This window comes from Pseudorasbora parva, chromosome 17, assembly GCF_024679245.1.
Source record: "Pseudorasbora parva isolate DD20220531a chromosome 17, ASM2467924v1, whole genome shotgun sequence".
Classification (NCBI taxonomy): Eukaryota; Metazoa; Chordata; class Actinopteri; order Cypriniformes; family Gobionidae; genus Pseudorasbora; species Pseudorasbora parva.
The window spans coordinates 37792211-37813425 of record NC_090188.1 but is presented as its reverse complement, the minus strand read 5'-3'; the positions used below and the strand labels follow the sequence as shown (position 1 = coordinate 37813425).

The 21215-nt window shown below is 36.4% G+C and overlaps 2 protein-coding genes across 7 annotated transcripts in view; one reads left to right on the top strand and one right to left on the bottom strand.

Moving 5' to 3' along the window:
- si:zfos-1056e6.1 (uncharacterized protein LOC107988029 homolog) overlaps positions 1–21215 on the top strand; it is a 249763-nt gene that overhangs the window by 25396 nt on the left and 203152 nt on the right. The window lies entirely within an intron of this gene.
- The window catches only part of LOC137045716 (cullin-9), a 75740-nt gene that overhangs the window by 50722 nt on the left and 3803 nt on the right, over positions 1–21215 (bottom strand). For all 6 annotated transcript variants that reach the window (XM_067422590.1, XM_067422589.1, XM_067422591.1 and 3 more), the window contains 2 exons: positions 3961–4115; positions 720–1304 (listed from right to left, as the gene is read on the bottom strand). In XM_067422590.1, the coding sequence (XP_067278691.1) occupies positions 720–1304; positions 3961–4115 (740 nt within the window). The remainder of the gene's footprint in view (positions 1–719; positions 1305–3960; positions 4116–21215) is intronic.

The window sequence follows — 21215 nt, the reverse complement described above, 5'->3', positions numbered from 1 at the left end:
TTCAGTCAGTACAGTAGCCCTACATTTTAGTAATGTTTCTGTTTAACGTTAAATAAAATGAGGCATGGTGTGCTAACTGTATCTTACATAGCTTGCATATTGCATATATCTCGCGGCTCAACAATTTTACCCCCTACCGACCAAAACCCAACGTACTTCCAGACATGGCTTTTTAGATTATGGAGTTAAAATCTCTTTCTCTGCTGTGGTCGAGTTGGGCTCTGCACTTTCTGCCATCTTCACTGCAAGACGCGTCCACTTTCAGCAGCGACAGTGCGACTCCTGTGACCTGTCCCTGAAGCCCCATGCGCGCGCTCACTCGCAAAGCAGACAGCCACGCCTCTACTACCGCAGCGGGGGATTTTTTTACGCTTTTTATTTATTTTTTAATCCGAATATTAATTTTCATCTTCGAAATTCGTTTTTTAAAAACTATTCGAATATATATTCGAATTTAGAATATTCGTTGACAGCCCTAATTATGCATGACCTTATTCCACATCCCTTAATCCTACCCAATACCTAAACTTAAATGCTACAAAAACTCACTTACTATTTATTAATAAGCAATAAATAAGGAGTTTATTGAGGCAAAAGTCGTAGTTATTAGTGAATGTGTTCCCCATATTAATGTGTTCCCGTAATTAATTACTCACATGTCTAAAAAGCCTATATAAAAGTGTTTGATATTGAGCGTCATGCTTTCACACAGCACTTACCTGGACCGGTGGTGAGCCGTCATTACTGTAGCGAAACTCTCCTTCATCCCCGGCACTGACCTCCTCGTAGTCCTCCAGCATACGGACCATCATGCCACTCTTCAGATTGTCCTGCACATACTCCACATATGCTGAACGCGAAGTAAAGTCAGAACGTGTCTTGAAACCATTTGTGGTTTTCTTCTTCTTTGGTGGCGTGACCGCAGTCATTGCTGTAGCGACCATGATGGAAGACGAAGCGGAGAAGCGCGGCTGAAAGATGGAGCGGATGGGGTGTTTCTGCATTTCATTATTTATTTCCTCCAGCCCTCTGCTTGTGCTCGTGGAGATGAAGGGCAGCTGCCGGTTGCGATCCCAGCCCATGACACGCACCAGCTCCGAGATGAGGTTGGCCATGGCCATGGTGAACTCGAACTCCCGCTGCACACGTGCATGCTCTGATTGGTAGGCTGCTGTGGAGGAGGAGGAGGGGCCGACATCCTGACGATCAGAGGCGGACTCCACCCCTGCCGTGTTGAGCTTGTCCATCAATGATGTGACGCACAAATAACGCTTCACCAGAGAGAAAAGCAGCTTGCCTGGAATCTAAAGAGACAAACCCAATTGTTATATTATACCCAAACATTGGTACAGGGTCAATAAAAAACAAACAAATGGGTTTTCATTTCCAAGAAGAAAAAAAAGGATTTTAAAAACATGTAGCAAGGTCTTAGAAACGTTTATTGGACACATTTAAAAAGGAAAAGAAAATGAATGAAAAATCAAATATTCATAATATTTAAACAAAACCTCTTCAGTCTTCACTGCTTAATATTTTCCCTCATATAAAATGAGGATTATTTTTTAAATCACATTTGTAATTAATGTATGTATGAATCGCTTTTTATGTATTTTTACATTTTATATACATTAGGGAAGCAGGATTTAGGATTTTTTCCGATATCCAATATTTTTCAACTCATTTTACAACTTTCATTTTGGCCTATGCTGATTTACGATACTTTTTTTCCTGTTTGGAAACAACACCATTTTGAGCAAAACCTTTTTTTATATTCTGGTTTTAGATTTCTGAGCTCTCCTTACTAGAAGGATACTTGTTAAAGATAAATAAATGTTAATACAGTTCTTTTTTTATGATAAGAGTATATTAAAAATCTCTGAAAATAACAATAATTTGTGCACATGACATCAGTTGATGCGGTCTTTATCTTAAAATAAAAAAATTCTACAATTATTTTAGAGCTCCTTGGATTATTCTTCATCATCTATTTTTTAACATTTTTATAACAGATTAATAAACTGTATATAAAAGTATTCAATTTAAAAGTTTCATGCTTGTGATTTATGACATCATTACTGATTTATTTATTCAGAAAAAGAAGTAACTTCAAGTTATTTGTGTATTCTACTTTTCAGGCGCATAAACACAATATCATACAGGCATAATTTTTTTACATGCCCTAACCCTTTTTTTTTTTTACTAACCCTATTTTAAACATTTATTGGCCAATTCCGATGTCGTACCGATAATAACGTGCATCCAAAACATAAATTTTATATATATATATATATACCAGAGATGCTCACAAGTCTCTGAGCTAGAGTCCAAGTCAAGTCTCAAGTCTCTTTATTATAATAAGTCTCTTAAGTGTTGCATTACGTACGGCGACCCATCCGGGCGGTGTAGAACACTGCAAAGCTATATCCAAAGCATGTAATATGTTATTTTGACACCTTTCTCTATTAACATACCGTTATCAGCTTTGATTTAGTTATATAACTGTAAACAAGCTATTGCAATAAGACAAAAACACCAAGACTGCTTTACCTTTAAGATAATATCTGTATTTTGCCTTGCAGCATGAACGCACAGTACAGTACAGACCAATAATTTAGGTTCTGAAGAAAATGGACTCCCTTGTCTGTCGCTGAATTATAATGATTATCATTTAGTATGTTTTTTTTAAGCAGTTTGGATTATGAGCCATGTTTACGTTTTATTTTACTACCCATGTCATTATACACATTTGTGTCCTCATAAACCATATACAAGAACACACAAACAAACTTTTAAAAACGTTTTTGCCCCACTTTTTGAAAAGAGGTACGAAGGACAACAAGGGTTAACATTAAACAAACGCTCATGTAAAAGCTGTCATGCGGACCAGTGAGCGCACCAGCACCACAACATACGTGGAGGAGGTCCATATTCCACGACTAGGAATATAGCGTGGCCCCTTTAAGAGCTGCGCGTTTCCCTATTGAACTGCCGGTATTTTGTGTGTGTGCGCCGAACTGTGCCGTGATTCACGTGAAGAACACGGACTCGGGAGCGCTCGTTCAGAAAAGTAACCCGTGTATTCGTTTTAGCCGATTGTAATGTATTTAGTTCAATAAAACACATGTACTGTAAGTGTTGATGGTGTTAAAGATTTACCTCAGATATGAGCGAGACTGAGCTTCAGTACATCGCGCTCAAACGACAGAGAATGTGCTCAGTAAAAAACGCTCTTTTCTTTTAACTTGGAGTATATAGGCTATAACTGCACTTGTTTCAGAGTAATGTTTTTGCTAACCCTTTTCTTTCCCTATTAATGTTTGCTACTGAATTACGTCTATGATCTCAATTTCTCCAACTATGGGCCATGGATCAAACAGAAAATGCGCGCTGCGTTAATAAAATCAGTGCTGTTAAAAATTAATTTGTGTTAACAGCGTAACGTGTTATTAACGCGTTAATTTTCACAGCCCTACTAAAAATAAACATTGTTCGCGAGTACCGCAGCTCGAGTCCGAGTCGAGTCCGAAGTCACTGTGTGTGCGACTTAAGTCGTACTTGAGTCAGAGTCTCAAACTTGAGTCCCCATCTCTGATATATACACATGCAGATACATACCATACATATCTTTTTTTTTTAAATTACTATTGTTTTATCTCACTGGAAAAAATAATAATTTTTCAACACTAATATTTATGGCTGTGTTAATTTCTTTATTTTCAAATTTTAAAGCCACTGGAAAATGCAGGGTGCCCTTAAAGCTACTATTGTAATCTAGTGCATCTTGGCCACTTCATGGAAGTAGAGCTATATTTTGTGTCAAATGAGTTGCTGGCAATGATGAATCAATTTCAGTTAGGATTCTGCCTTAGAAGGAAGTTGTCTATGTAGACAGCAGACAAGGCAGGACCTCACTGGATTTTGGACATATTTTCAGACTAGACTGGAAAGGAAGATGAGCACCTGGGGAAGATGGATGCCCTCAAACGAGATGCCATGCTCCTCAGAGGAGGTGGTTTCTGCAAAAAGCTCCAGCAGGGTGTAGCGGTTATCAAAGTCCATGTGCTGCTCGATGCCATCCTGCTGGCTGAGGGACAGGAGCACATAGGCACGACTCCCTGAAAGGCAAACAATATCATCCTTATCACAATGCTGTGTTTTTTTTTACTGACCCAATTTTTTACCGTCTTTATTTACTTTTATTACACATTTGACAGACACTTCTCCAAAACAACTAACACTGCATTGCAAGTATACATTATTAAGTCAAGCATTCTCTGAACAAATCTCTGAAAACCCAATAGAGTATATGAAACATTTACATTTACATTTAATCATTTAGCAGACGCTTTTATCCAAAGCGACTTACAAAAAGAGGGAGAGTAATAGAAGCAACGAAACAGACAAGGCCAACAACCTGTAAGAGCTGGAAGAAGTCTCAATTAGCACAGTACACAATGTTTTTTGTTTTTTTGTTTTTTTTAGACATCTACAACAAAAACTCATGTACACAAAATGCCGAACACTGGATTTTGATAGCTATGATAACAACCCATTAGGACTAAGGCTGTTGCCCCAACTGTTGTCGTTAATGCAGATTCAGTGGCCCAATGGGTTGGTTTTGTATGGCATTCTAGCTAAACGCGCAGCAATAGCCATCTACAACAAAAACTCACGTACGCAAAATACAGAACACTGGATTTTGATAGCTATGAAAACTATGTAACACACCCGCCTGAAGGCACAAATCCGGAAGAGAGACGTAGATATGATCCAGGAGTGTGCGCTTTTTGGTCGTTGCTGTGGTGATCAGTAAGTGCTATTCTGTATTGGTCAAGTGCAATTGTAAAGATGTGTCTTAAGATGTTTTTTAAAAATGGCTACAGACTCGGCAGCACGAATTGAGATCGGCAGGTCATTCCACCAGGTGGGAACGGTCCAGGAAAATGTCTGTGAGAGCGATTTCATGCCTCTTTGGGATGGAACCACGAGGCGCCGCTCACTCGCAGAACGCATATTTTTTCTAAAGAAAGACCAATGTAAATAGTGGTGAAAGTCAAAATATGAAATGTAATGGCTGTATAATTAATTAATAATCCATTGTAGAGGAGGATAAAATTATAATTTGGAACTAAATTACCAAATTACAGGGGGGGTAAAAATGACTTTAAAAAATTGCAGCATAATTATTTTATTTTTACACAGAGATTGGTAGGTCTGGTATTAGTAAAATCTATCAACTTTAGCAATCTTTGTTGCATTATATGCCAGCGATGACTTAAAAAAGAAAAGAAAAAGCACTTTTTTTTGCCCCAAGTTTATGTGACTGTAACTCAAGAAGTTTTAGGGGTGTAAGAAAATATCGATATACCCGAGTATCGCGATATTACATTTGGCGATACTGTATCAATTCTCAAAAACACTGTATCGATAAATAAATATATAAATATTTACATCCGAGATTTGTGGCTTTGTGTTCGAATTAAACCACAGACTGTATAACACCCAACCGCTAGATGGTAGTGTTATCTCAGAACGTCACTATTGCGGAGCTGGAGAAGCGCACGGTGAATGTGTGTGCATTACTTTTATCGTGAAACCGGTAATCGTTTCACCGCTACCTACATGCATGTTTCAAGGTTATAGGTAAAGAAACTAATTTGACCAGTAATATTATAATGTTTAAATTAATTTCTGAAGATTTTTTTCCGTTAGAGCTTTTTATTTTAATATTCATGTTTATATGTTTTTAATTTAGCACATTTAAAGTTCAGCACTGTTTTACTTTGTACCCCGGTATGCATTTTAAAAATTATCGGTCGATTAATCGGTTATCGGCAAGTGCGGGTCCAACCTAGTTATCGGTAAAATCCACTATTGGTCGACCTCTACAGTTTAAGTGTTCTTAAATGCATTATAATTTTTTTTAGTAATTGTTAAATTAATCTGTAAGTATAACTATATTGTGCATATTCATTACCGTGATATATCGCATTACCGAGTATAGGCACATGTCTACTAGAAAGGTATCTCTTCTTTTCAACATATACCTGTCTGCGTGCCATACATATTGTTTCTCCAAAGTTTGCATGCCTGTAACTCAAAAGTAAGTAAGTAAGTAAGTAAGATATCTTAATATGATTTTAGAAAAAGTACCAATAAATCACAAAATATGATTCTAGTTCTTAAACTTTCCATTTGAAGTCTGCATTTTCAAAAGACATGGGGAATCTCAGTGCGGCTGTGTTCAATTTTATGTATTTTACCCATTTTCAATGGTCAAAAACCAAATGCAGGTCACATTGCACACAGCTGAGCTGATACTTCCTGCATTTGAAGGTGAATGTCTCAACAATAAAAAATATATAGTTGAAACTAAAAAATGTGTCTCGTTTCCCTCTATCTAAATAATTGCAAGTTGAGGCACATCAAAATTTTAAGTTGAGGTATTTATAAGAATCTCTTTTTGAATCAGTTTCAGGGATATTTGGAAGACGAGATTTTGTGCCTGCAGCTTCTGAAGTTACTGAGAGTTAAAAAGAAAGTAGCACTCAGAGAGGTATGTTGTATGCAATTATATAAACAGAGTGAAACCAGATACATTTCTAGTTTCAGCATCATTTGTTCTTCAGACATTCCTCTTTAAACACAATAAGTATAAGCTGTTTGAACGGCTGACAACATTTGACCACTGAAACGTGTACAATTGACCATTTTACTCATGGAGCCGCATTAAGATCTCCATATCTCTGGGACTGAACCATATAGGGCCTTTAAAAATAAAATACTCAAAGAAATGTTTGTTAAGACCAAGAATCTTAAAGGATATTAAGATTTCTTTAATACTAGAGTTACAGGCACACAAGCCTTTTCTCATTTTTCAACAGTCATTGTTGGCATATACAACAAAGATTGCTAAAGTAAACAGACTTTACTAATAGGCCTACCAATCTCGGTGTATCAAGATGCTGCCATCTTTCTAATGTCATTTTTACCCCCCCTGTAATCTGCCTCCAAATCTCAAGTGAAAATTGTCATTTTGACCTCCCTCTTTCAAAACAGTGAATTACTCAATATACAGTCATTTATTATTTTGACTTTAATATTTTGGCTCTTGTAAAATTAACAAATGCACATTAAGAGAAAGTGCCAAAAAAAACAAACAAGCAATATCAGTACGGATGGAAAAAATGGGCATGCCACATCGATTGGGTCCATTTGATTTTGCCCATTTAAAAACAGAGGCAAAAAAAAGAGACCTTAGTTTTTCAGATGTTCAAGGATTAAAAATGTATAGAGCTCAAATATTTGATTTACAAGTGGCTCGGCTGTTTCATCTGATGGGTGAATTCGAAAAAGCCTTAAAGGGTGTCCTGGGTGTAGGGGTGTGCGATATTGACAAAAAAATTATTTTTCTATTTTTCTTGGATTTTCTCAATAACAATAATTAGATTATATTTTTTGCTGAGTGTTATTGTAATGCTACCTTAGTGCTGGTGATCAGCTGACTCCTAAAGTTTTTGATATTCTTCATATTCTGTGTGGTGGTCAGTTCACAGGAGTGACATATCTTTTCCACATAGATATATATATATATATATATATATATATATATATATATATATATATATATATATATATATATATATATATATATATATATATATATATATATATAGGAATTTTTTTACCAAATTATATGGATGCACCATCTTTTGTGTTCATTTCATGAATTTAATCAAATTAAATTGTAATAATAACACAATAGGGCTGTTACCAATCAAATTAAATGAGTATCAACAAAATTAATCTTCGCAATGGAAAGGAAATAGAAGCTGCATTTGAAGTGGCATTTACAAAGACTGTTTAATGAGCTTAAAAGTGACAAATAACCTGTAGTAATGCGTTGTTTTAAACACAACGTTGAATATTGATATTTGAAATTATTTAAAACGTGAAAAGATTCTTTAAATGTGAAATTAAATCCGTCACTAGGCGGCAGCAAGTCACTGTTAATGTGTGAGTCATTGATATTCAACCGATTCATTCAAACTACTGATTCATTCAGGAAACGATTCATTTGACTATATTATCTGTATAATTCACTGAATCAAATGATTTGTTCAAAAAGCTGATTCATTCAGTAAAGAGAACACCGCGTGTTGCTCAGAGGCGCGATTACAGTGCAGTGACTTTGTTTTGAACTTTTCTCGTTGGTGAAATAGAGTAAAAATGGGCAATATGGTGTCTAAACTGTAAGTCACTTATTAAATTCTTGTTTAGTAAACTTTTATAAAATCAATATCACATTTGTTATCATGATATTTGTTAAAAATACATGCAGTGAAAGCGTGCACCTGCACTAGTCTAATCTTCACGACTACATCACGTAGTGTATGCGCACACACACACTTTGTGTGTGTGTGGGGTATACTCAATGTCAGATCGCACATCGTTAAAACGACAATTACGATATAATCGCAGACGATATATCGCACCGGCAGCCACAAATTGCGTTTCGTTATTCTTCATTTTTTAACGCTATTTAAAACACGCACGCAGCGTATTTGTTTAGCTGCATTTCCTTTCCCTGCTCTCCCTCCATTTCTCGTATGCGCTCTCTCGCGCTCTCACTCTCACTCTACAGCCATTCAAAAGATAGCATGCCAACTGCACTGTTAATTTTGTTGATGAAGATCCTTTTTTCACAGACGAAAACGAGATGATAACTAAATAAAAACTAGTGTTGGATGACAAAAAGCTATGATGAAAATCTACTGTCATTTTCATCAACGAATGAAAGTGAGACGAAATGTTAGGGAGGGACAATTAGGGAAGAGATCCAGTCAGAACTGATGTCCTGTGTAACAGATGCACACATTTGAATTGTAACTTGAGGAGCTAACTACAGGGAAACGCGTGTCTCTCAGGCTCACACATCTCCAATACAGCGTTCAGAACGGCTCAAGCAATGATATTTATGTCAGGCAATTGCTTAGGAACTAATGCTGACGAATAATGACAATGTTTACTTTACAATGTTTATATAGTTATCCGTTTTAGACCATTGTAACAATGCATATTAGGGATGTCAATTTACACAAATTCCCATGATCGATCGTCGTTTAAATTAACGATCAATGAATCGATTAATCGTTAACCTTAATACTGCAATATGCGTCTACAGCAGTGGCTTATAGCTGACAGCATGACAGGATATGCAAATGCTGCTCAAAACGCATGTTCTTCTCCAAATGAATGAGAAGGATTTTTTTTTTATCTAAACAAAAGGCTATGGGATTGTAAAATTAGTCGATGTGATTTATAATTTAATTAAATGACTTATGGGTCATTCAAAATCCTTTGTGAATGTCCCTTGTCAGACTGTACGAACATGATCCCCGATGTAAGCCGTGTCACACTGTAAGATCTCAGTTGGCATTAATGTCAGACTGCACGATAGTTGAGGCGCGCTAAAGACGGACGCGCACAAGAAAACTCGTACGGAGTTTTATATCATCAATGAATGACGCGTTCGGTGACAGTGAGCTGCATTACGCGCGGGACTGAAATGACGGCTACAAAGAAATCTCTAGCTCTCGTTTTGGTCATAGTTTGTCTTGAAAAACAGAGATATTTGACGGTCGTCGTAGGAGAAGTCACACGGCCGGATTGTGTGCCAAATCTTCTGACACTTTCGTCTGAGGTAAAATTTGATCGCAGCGCTCATTAATCAGCTGCCGGTGAACATGTCAAACTAACGACCAAAGATGTCAGATTTTAGCCTAGGATCAGAGGAATCTTTTAGGATTTGCTAAATTTGTCTCAGACAGCCAAATCGTGGCAAAAAAAAAAATCGCACAGTGTGCACCCGGCTTAAATAACTAAATATAACCTGTAAAATAACACCAACTCAGATCTGTTATTCAGAATGTGTGGACACTCTTCCGAGAACAACGTGCTGAAACGTCACCTACAACCAATTAATTCAAAACGATTTATTAAAATATTGTTTTCATTAATGTTATGTAATGTGACAGTCCCAATCATAGTTATTATTAGTCGTGCGTTGCTGTTTGAACTGCGTGAGCTGAAGCGGATGCGCTGAATCAACACTGGTAGGTTACACTGAAGCGCTTTGCTAGCGCGTTATTTAACTCAACAAAAAGCTACCTATATGAGATTAATCAGATTTATATAAAGTTACCAAAATATTACAGATTATATCTGGACAAAATTATGCAAATGTACAAGTGAACTTCAATTGAGCTGATATTCACATTCAGAATGGGAGACGCGCTCTTCTTGGAACAAGGCTCTGAACACGGCACCTAAACCCAATGAATTTAAAACTATTTATTAAAATAGTTTCTCATTTACGTTATGTAATATAACAGTCTCAATCCTAGTTATTATGCATTGCTCTGTATGCGCTAAAGCCGAAGCACTAAATGAAAGCCATTTGCTAGTGCGTTTTATTTCGCTAAAAGAAATGCATCCTATATGATTGATCACATATATAACGTTACAAAATAAATGTAATCTTACAAATTACTTCATTACAATCTGATGCGAATGCACAAGTGAACTTGAACTAAGTTACATGCGTGTCAGAATGCGTGACTCACGCAGTTGAGCCGCATACACGCGCATGACCCTTCTTAATCGATGATCGATAAGTCTTATCGATTAAATGTCTTAACGACAATTAATCAATCATCGATTAATCGTTGACATCCCTAATGCATATTTTATCTCCCTCATCTGAACTTGAATGAGCATCCTGCAACTGCTAAAGTAAAGCGCAAGCATTTCAAAATAAGTCAATGTGCATTTAGGCATTTAATTAGCGTGCCAGAAACACGCTACGAAATCCCAAGTAGAACGCATCTCACAGCTACGGCGATTCCCTCCATGTGCAATAATGTGCAGAAAGTTATTGAAGGTCTGAGCAGCGCACATTTACTTGCTTGGACTACAGATTGCTGGGATATTTTGCTAAAATTTTCAAATGCCTGAAGGTATAAGTTATTGTTACATTATGTTGTTAAAAAAAAAAAATGTTTATAATTTAGTGTTGTACATTGCGAACAAAATGTAAGATATTATATTGCATAAAAGTCTAGTCTAAAAATGGTATAACAACGAGTGCTTGAATGTAAAAATCGAGAGTCAAACCGAACTGTGAGCTTAGAATCGAAAATGTAATCAAATCGAGGAGTTGGAGAATATTGACACCCCTACGTTATAGATCAAGATCAAGGATAATTAAAGAGCATATTGCAGGTTAGAGACTCCAGTGAGTCAGTGTATAGAAAAATAATGTAGGACATAGAATTTCTTTAAAATATACTTGTAAATACCCTAATAAGGCTTTTTGAGTCGTTTTTGTGAGAAAATTTTACTTCCGCATCTAAAAATGCGCAAACCGGAAGTGACATAACGAGAGGGAGTGCCGTGACTTTCAACCATAGGAAAACAATGGATCGCAATGACAGTTCGGACACTGTGGAAATTATAAATGTTTATTAATACTCATATGGCAGACCACAGCCATGCAATTATGACACACAATAAGGGACAGGCCAGGATTAGACAGAACAACGATCAGAAGAGAGGATTTGAGTTGTTGTGTGAGGAGAAACAGTGGAAAACAGAGCAGGTGAGAGAGTCGGCTCATACGCTAACACTGTGCTCAGATTACAATACTTCGCAGATAATTATCATGTATCAGGCAATCGCAAAGCTGCTATTGGTCATCTAGGAGTATTGATACCAATAACAGAAACTAATAATAAGTTCAGACCATCTGGCTTAAGTCACACTCGCCGTCCACATTAGATGTTAAAGCCGGGCGCGGGGCGTAACGTTACCCGGTGCTGTTTTTGCTGACATATGAGCTCGCAGACGATGTTTTTCCCTCGCGTGGACATTGTGGATGCTTGTATGGTCGTGGCTCGCAGCATGTGAGGAAAAACACGACGAGCCGAGCACGTTTCTCGCACCTCCCTCTCTCACGATATTTTTTTAAACATACAAAATCAAAAATAATCGGGAGTCGGCTTGATTCTCAGCATGGCTGGCCCCTATTGCCAAATCATGCACAACAATGTCACAGGCTAGATGTATGAGTATTATTATGCTATAGCTCAGTTGCTGCAACCATTACAGTGCCTTTTTACACACACACACACCATGACACACACACATACATACGCACGTGCGCTCTCACTCCCTCTCTGGTTGTTTCTGTTGAAAGGGCTGCTGTTCTATGCTTTTCAACAAATCATTTGCACACAAGTAATGTTTTCTATCTAAAGCTAGCAGCAACATTGAGTCTCTGGTTTGAGTCTTCAGTCTCTGTTTAACGCGAACGCTCGTGTATGTGTGTGTGTGTGTGTGTGTGTTCGCCCGGATCGCCTCAGTTACAGTGCTCAGTTCACGAGGTTTCTCCGAGCTGATCGTCTGACGGATCCGCGACCGGCCGTCACACTCCGCCGCGGCCGAGCCACAGACAGTATAACGTGTTATTGTGATCCTTTATTCACTCATTCGGTGTTATGGGTTTATTTTGTGCCGATTCACTGTCGATAGTGTGGGGATGTATGACGTTTTGAGTATGTATTTGAGTGAACGATGTATATACGCTTGAATAAAATATTATCAGCACATAATTCCTGACTTTTTTTTTTAAAGTGTGAGACTATGCATGTGTGTTTATGTAGCCTACATACTTTGTATTAATCAATGTTGAAATTGATTAATGTAAAAACAATAGCCAAGAAGCATTGCGTGTGAGTATTTAATCATTTAATATTATCCTTTAACTACATGAGTATTGCAATGTTAAACTTCATCATATCGCTGATAATCCGCGGTGTAAAGTGAACACACACACACACACCACCGCGTGTGTCAAAGCAGATGCAGAAGTGAAGTACCGTCTCTTCACCCGCACAAAACGCCACAATGCAGCTTTTCTTACTTTTTTTTTTAGGAAACCTGTGGACTCAATGTCCTGACAGGCTGGACACTATCATTTTCCATGACAATGATAAATTTAAATAGAAAAACTACCGAAAATACACTGATTACTACAGAATACCAACCTATTCTGCACTGAGCCAATGCAGAGCTTGGCAGACGACTCCCTCTCGTGACTTAATATGACGCGATGTTGAAAAAAACTGCGGTTTTACAAACAGCCAACGAAACGGCCACTTTATCTACTAAATTTGTGCTCTTATGTCTTTTAAAAACATTTTAAATCCTGCATTACCTTTTCATATGGCATTTTCATTCAAGGTTATATGTTTATCTCAAAAAAAATTTAACCTGCAATATAAAACACACTCAGACGTATTTGAGAATCGGAATATAAAATAGATAACATGTTAAGCAAGTTTATGAACATTTTGAATAAAAAAGGGAAAAGAAATCTGTCAAACTGCACTATTTTGTCTGATGCGAGTCACATGGCAAGCATGATGTGTCGCAATGAAAACAATATCACAATGGCTCAACATCACAATGTCTGTCAGCCATCGGCGGGGTCTGTTTATCAGCCCTTCCCTAGTCTGAAGGAAGAATGTCATTTACACCTAGAACGGCTTGAGGGTGAGTAAATCATGAGTCATTTAAATTTTCAAATCAAACATTTCTTCAAGAGGGGTTTGACTGGTGTTAAAGCAACCAGATAAAAGATAAGAATGATTATTACGTAAAAAATTAGTCAGATAAACAGATAAATAACAGAAAAAACATCCACATCTCACCCAGAGCAAAATGACTTAACCAGCAACTATTGTGCTGATTCTTCACTATTCTCAGAAACCCCTTTCTGCAAAAACATTTAGTCAAAGCACCTTCATGCAATTCCTGCTGAAGTGTGCAGAGCTCTAGTATAGTAATAGTACAGAACACTAAAGTAACGATACTTCCTTAAAATTACGTATACTATTACGTATATTATGCACAAGAAATAACATGGGCCACAAGTTATTTTGATGTTAAAATACTATGTCCTAACAACTATAAGGAAACTACTAATGTGCAAAAGCAGCACTATCTACATTGTTCTGTTAGTTTGAGTGGCCTGGCAATCCAAACCAAACCACTGGCCTGGATTTTAGGGTGGGAACTTTTTTTTCCAAACAAATGGCAGACAGGAAATATCATAGGGAATAAACACACAAATACACAGAGGGATCTTTTTTTTTAATTTTTTACAAATATTAGCGTTATAAATATACAAATAGTGCTATCATCTCACGTATATTGTGTTATTTATGTGTACAGGGTGAACACGGCTTAAAGGGTTAGTAATAACAGTGCTGGAAACAGTTCTGCTGCCTAATATATTTGATGAATAAAAGGTTAAAAAGAACTGCATTTATTCAAAATAAAAATAAAATTTATAATATAATCTAATAATATATTTTCTTTACTATCACTTTTTATCAATTTAACACATCCTTGTTGAATAAAAGTATTGATTTTATTCAAAAAATAAAAATAAAGAAAAAAAAATTACTCGCCACAAATTACTGACCAGTAGTGTATATTGTTATTACTAAATATTTATATTTTAAAAACATTGTGTTTTTTTATTACTTTTTATTCAACGTATCCTAAAAAAGTATCATGTTCTGAAAAAATATCAAGCAGCAGAACTGTTTCCAACTTTGATAATGAACTTTTTAAAATTTTATTAAAATAATTTCTAAAGGCTCATGGGATAATGATCCTAAAAATTAAGATTTGAATCACAGAAATAAATGATAATTTAAAGTATAATAAATTTGAAAACAATTATTTTAAATTGTAAAAATATAGCACAATATTAAATTTTTCTGTATTTTTGATCAAATAAATGCAGGCTTGATGAGCAGAAGAAACTTCTTTCAAAAACATTAAAAATATTAATTTACTAGTAATTTACCACGTTACAAATTTTATTTCATTCATGATGTATGATCTTTAAATTTGATAGTAAATGATGACAGATTATTTTAATGTATTATGAACTTGTTCTATTTGCCAATTTTCATGAAATGGTATTATTTTGTGTTACAGAGGCAATCTTGCAGGATTGTTTCATTTTTTTTTGCCATTACACATGTTATAACTTTGCACACTTGTAGGAGTTCCTTTGGCTCCTACATTTGGCAAATAAATTTGAAAAATATACCTGTGGTATTTGTTAGTAATCTTTCTGGCTTTCAGTTTATGAACATAACAGAATCAAAAATGCACCTTTAAGTTTAACAGATAATATCAGATGGCCTGCCTGCATGGAAGTCCTATTACCAATTTTGTGAACCATACACAACACATGACTCATACCAAATTAGGAACAAAGTAAAACATGAACTGGGATTCAAACAGAATTTTATTCAACTGAATTAGATTAAGTACACTTTCTGCTTGAATTTACACTGTTTTTCCATCCATGTTACACACGTTAAATTTTACATCCACTCAACTTTGATAAAAGTTTACTAGTTTACCATTGCCAGATTTATCCTGCCTTTCACACAGATGTACCCCAGGTTTTCTAAGGATGTTAACCTGAGGACAATGGCTTTCTCCATGAAGATTGATTTTGCAGACTATTGTCCTTGCAGTTAGGCCTAAACTGTGGAATCGATAAACTGTGTAATCCACAATCGCTCCAGCGGCCGTGCTCAGCTCCTCAACACTCGGTCCTGCTCTGCTTTACACTACAGTAACGTTAATAACCGCATCCATGAACATGATTTCTGCCCGAGTCCTATTTTCCACCGGGTGTGAGGTGAAGACCACATGTCCCAATAGTGTTGTCAAAAATATCGATATTTCGATATGTATCGATACTGGAATATCTGAAACGATACGATTCTCAGTTTTTACAGTATCGATATCAGCTGCGCTCTCCTTCTCTGACCGTCAGCGAGTTGACACACACCGGCATATTCTCACTCAGCCCGGTTAACCTCTGAGCACGGCGAACGCGGGTTCTGCTGGACTTTTTCCTCATGACAGTGTGTTAGTGTTAGTGTGTGATCGGTCAGAATTTCGCGCGGGATTGCACATAAATTAATTCTACTAATCCCCGCAGATTTCGTGCTCACATCTGAAGCGCACACACACATAGCCATGCGTCCGTTAGTCTTAAAGGGACCGCAGTCATTTGTTATTCAAACTACAAAAAGACAAACGATCAACTGCTCTTCACTGATCAACTTGTGTAACTTTAATAGTTTCATCTATACGCTATTGATTTTTTTTACAAAGAACATTATCCAATGTTGTTTTAAATGTAATTACTATGCATTTTTTTTATTCAGTTAACCTACTTATCTGAATGTTAGACCTACCTGAAAAAATAAAGCAGTCTATTTAATTTGTATCTTCTATTCTATTGCATTTATTTGTGCTATTGTTTGTAATCTGTTTATTTGTTCTTATTTTATTACTGTATACTCGTCTTTTTAAATTCAATTTACCGTTTGAAATCAAGCTTTCTTGTGCTGTGTGTAAGCTATTGCAACACAATTACCCCATTGTAAATAATACATTGAGATAGCAAAAATTTGTGAGATAATTTTAATAGTAATTGATCAATAATTGTTCAAATCAAAACGATGCCCAACCCTAAGGAACATGCTGGCCACATGAATTTTTTGTAAAAAAATAACAATGAATAATAACAAGTTCTGTTGTCATATTAAGCATCTTATCTTATCTTTTCTTTTTTTTTTTTTCTTTTTTTTTTACTGTGGTATCGATTTAGTATCGATATATCGATATTTTAGTCTGGTATCGTATCGAAGTCATAATTTTGGTATCGTGACAACACTATGTCCCAAGATGCTGCGCTCACACTTGGCGTCATCAAACTACACCTTTGTTTAGAATAGGCGCCCTCCAGTGGACAGAAGGTTACATAGTGCACCTTTAATAACAACAACACCAATAATTTAAATGATTAAACTTTATCTTTATTAACTTTATTGGCTTCACATTTTCCTTAGAGCAGTCAGCAAACCTGAGTAACCTAAAATGAAATAAATGCCTCCATTGTAGACTAGTCTAGACTAGTAAAAAAAAAAGCAAATTTATTGCACAAAAATGTATGTTAGCAAAGAAGTAATGTCACACCTAAATTATATAAATATGACTAATACTGATTAATAAACAGGCCTATAGTTAAAGATATTAAATAGCAGTTTTTGTAACACAAAGTAGGCACCACACTAAATTAAAAATATACAAAATAAAGTGAAAATAAAGGTTTTGGAAACAACAGTTACCATGGAGAATACATAATACCAACATGATGGTTAAAAACTGCTCCTGATGAACAGAATGCACTTCATAACTTCATGCAAATCCTTCCCAGCTCAGTACATGTTACGGGATTTATTGGTACTTTATTTATATCAGCAAGGCTACTTCGAATGAGGTACTCTCTCATCAATGACAAAAGCTTACTGGAGAAGGATGGACAATGCCCTTCATTTTGTTTGCACTTATAAATGCTGCTACCTACCAGCTGTAATCACCAATAAATGTTTTTCTATATCGTCATATATATTGACACATTGTGATATAACTATAAGTGTGAACCACTAAGGTCACATTGACTATTTTAACAATGTTTTGTACTACCTTCCTGGACCTTGAAAGTTATAATTAAATTGCTGTCTATGGAGGGGTCGGATTTCATCAAAAATATCTTCATTTGTGTTCCGAATTCCGAAGATGAACGGAGGTCTTATGGGTTTGGAAAGACATGAGGGCGAGTAATTAATGACAGACATTTCATTTTTGGGTGAACTATCCCTTTAACATGAGCCACATGCCTGTGGTCTCCTCCTCACGCTGAAGTGAGCGACAAACATGCCTCACCCCAATCAGAGGAACTAGGGATGAATAAGTGCATCCTGTGAATAAGACAGAAAGGAATGCGAGAAGGAACTAGAAAGCCCCTTTTTGTGACGGGTTCATTACCACATTTCCCCTTTCATAAAATGAAAATCAAAGTAAAAGTAACACTTGACTTTGCCTCTAAGATGTATAATTTATTAATAGCAATAGTTTTTTGGGTAACACTATTTTACAGTAACCTTGTTACATAGTTATGAGTAGTTATTATAGTAAGATCTATTAATTATGCATAATCACATGCAACGAAGCCCAAATCAAACCCCACCCTAACCTTATAGTAAGGATATGCAGTTAGTTAATATAATTCAGTACTTAAATGTATAATTACAGGGTGACAAAACATAGTTATCCTTCATTTTAAGGTGTCTTTGTTCTACTTTTAGACAGAACAGAAGCTCTCTAAAATTGTATGGGCAATGACAAGAGCTTAAACATCCTGAAAATAAAATTTGATCTCATCTGGCCCTTTTAGACACGGCCCACAGCAAATGCTAAGCACGCTGTGACAGCCCACGGCCTCTGCCCTGCACCGATGACTCACAATACCCAATATCTCACAGCACACTGATGGGAATCTGTGGCTTCATCAAACTTCACTGTGGTCTAACGTCAATACAGAGTCTTTACTTAAGGGTTCACCTTAGGCATCGCACTCATTCAATACAATCCATATGCACATGACTGCAGGAGAACATCACACGGTTAAAACTTTCAAACTCCAAGAAAGACCAATAGAGGATCTACACGACTGTTTGAACTCTTGGCTTACACTCAAACATGGAGGACACTCCTTGCTTTGGCAGTTTTAAATCAATACAAGAAAAAAAAAAGGATTCAAGTCTTGAAAGTATTTAAAGAAAGAAATTTTACTTTCACTTTAGACATTTCCGACTGGGTTTATATGTTAACCTTGTGTGTATTTGACAGTATTAGCGCAGTAAGACTGTCCAGTAATCACGTGTGTTTGACAGATGATTAGTGCGCGGCTGCGCACACTCAATGCAAAACTGTGCATATGCACGCAAATGAAATGTTTAACCGGCAAGGCTTTAAAACGCGGCTAAACACCCCCTAACTTTAGTGCATATGATTGGATATTTACTCATATCATATTGTGACGACACAAAGACGCATACCTGCTGTGAGAGCCAGGGCATGACAGCGGCACGGTCTCATTCTCTCTCCAGCGTGGGTGAGTGGCTAACTTGCAACTTTGTAAGGACAAAATTTGTTGTTGTTGTAATGACTTACTTTTGCAACTTTTGTAAGGATTAATCTAATTTATTCATGGAAGACCAATATTAATTTACATTTGATTCTTTACTAAATTTACTTAGTATTGCTTACTTTAATACTAATGTTAGACCTACCTGAAAAATTGTCTTTAAAAACAGAAATGCACTCCATGATCGAAGATTTAGGCGAGATAATTATATACATTTATATAACAAGAGAATTCCCCAAATTTTAGAAATAAAATTCAGGCCCTGAATGAATATCTGTAAAATTGCCTATAAATAATTATATATGTTAAAAAGAAGGCTTTGAAGTTTAAATAGTTTGTATCTGTGATCGGATCGGCAGATACTGCTTCCTGTGATTGGCTCCAATAATCCTGATTGGAGCACCCTTATATGCTTATAATTTTGTTTGCTTAATATAACGTTACTACCCATTTGACCTTAAAGTCTGAACCCAGTTTCTACTAAGGATGCATCGAATCCAGGATTCGGGTTCTGAAACGAACCCGCTTGCACTACACGATACTGGTCGATGATGCCGCAGTTGATTATGGCAACGTGTTTACTAGGTGGACCGTTCGAATACAGTAGGCTGTGAGAAAGTGAAAATGGAACTTGTGAACAGAAAATGTGTTGTTTGGCAGCACTTTCAGTCACAAGAATGCAATTCGAGTCGAGCTATATGTTCAATTTGCAATGCCGATTTGTCTCTTGGTGGCAAGAACCCTAAACAATAGCCGCTGGATGTCCGGTTCGCGAACGAATCGTTCTTTTTAACCAGATCATTTTAGTGATTCGGTCGAACCAGTTCACCAAATCAGACTGAATCGTTCTAAACGGTTTGCGTCTCAGATCAGCGCTGATCTCACAAGTTACTTTAGTTACTTGCTTTCTGACACGAGTGACAGTCCCTCAGACTAGAAATAAAGTAATATCTTGAAGTATATGTAGTAACTCCAACAGTTCACTGAACTGAGACATGTTTTGCTGTGAGAACCGGTGAGCTGAGATACTGCATGCGTGATAGCGTCGTCTTGAACAGAACTGTTTCTCTCAGAGTGCTGTTTCTCTCGGAAAACTGATGCTGATAATATATGAGCACGGGTGAACCAAGGATTTGTGTAAGTTTATGTTATGTCAATGTAAGTTTATTCAATCTGTGTAAAACATCAGTATTTGCACGACAGTGGCTGTATTGAGAGCTTTTGCAAAACATGAATTAAAAAACGTATCCAAGATGATGATGATAATAATTATTACTATACTAAGTTTTGATTACAAATACTTTATATGAATGTGTTTGCATTTATTTTCATCCTCCCAGATGATAGAAATTACGTCATTACGTAAGGACGTAAAAGAACCGGTGAAACGAACTGTCCGAAAGAACCACTTCGCGAAAAACAACCGAACTTCCGAGAGAATAAGAGTTGTGCATGAAGGAATCTACAGACAGCAATACGGCACAGTCATCCTGGCATAATGTTGCCTTTTAATTTTTTTTTAAATTAAATTAAAAATACACTGCTGTGGACGTTGTTTATGTCATTAATGTGTTCACTGTGATAGTGGACTGAGGATGGGAGTTGGATTCGGTATTCGGTTTCGGATTCGGCAGAATCTTAACCAGTGGATTCGGTATTCAGCCGAACCTCAAAAATCTGGATTCGGTGCATCCCTAGTTCCTATCAGGTTCAGACTGTTTTATCATCCTACATGCATTTGAGTGTGTTGAAAGTAAAAATTATGATCCAAGTTATTCAACTAAATATACAAATAAAATCAATTAATTAGGTCATATTTAATTCTATAAACTATCCAAATCAAACTAGCCAAATCAAATTTTGTTGCAATATTGTCCTGTTTAACACTGAAACAATCGTCATTGTAAAAGCGCTATATAAAAAAAGTTGATTGATTGATTGAAAGTAATGTTATAATGCTTCTCTGTGCATTACAATGATACACTTGTTGCACACTGCAATGAGCTAGAGAGAGATTAGGTGTGGTAAAACATGGTACTCGCACTAAATCAAGAAAATCTGA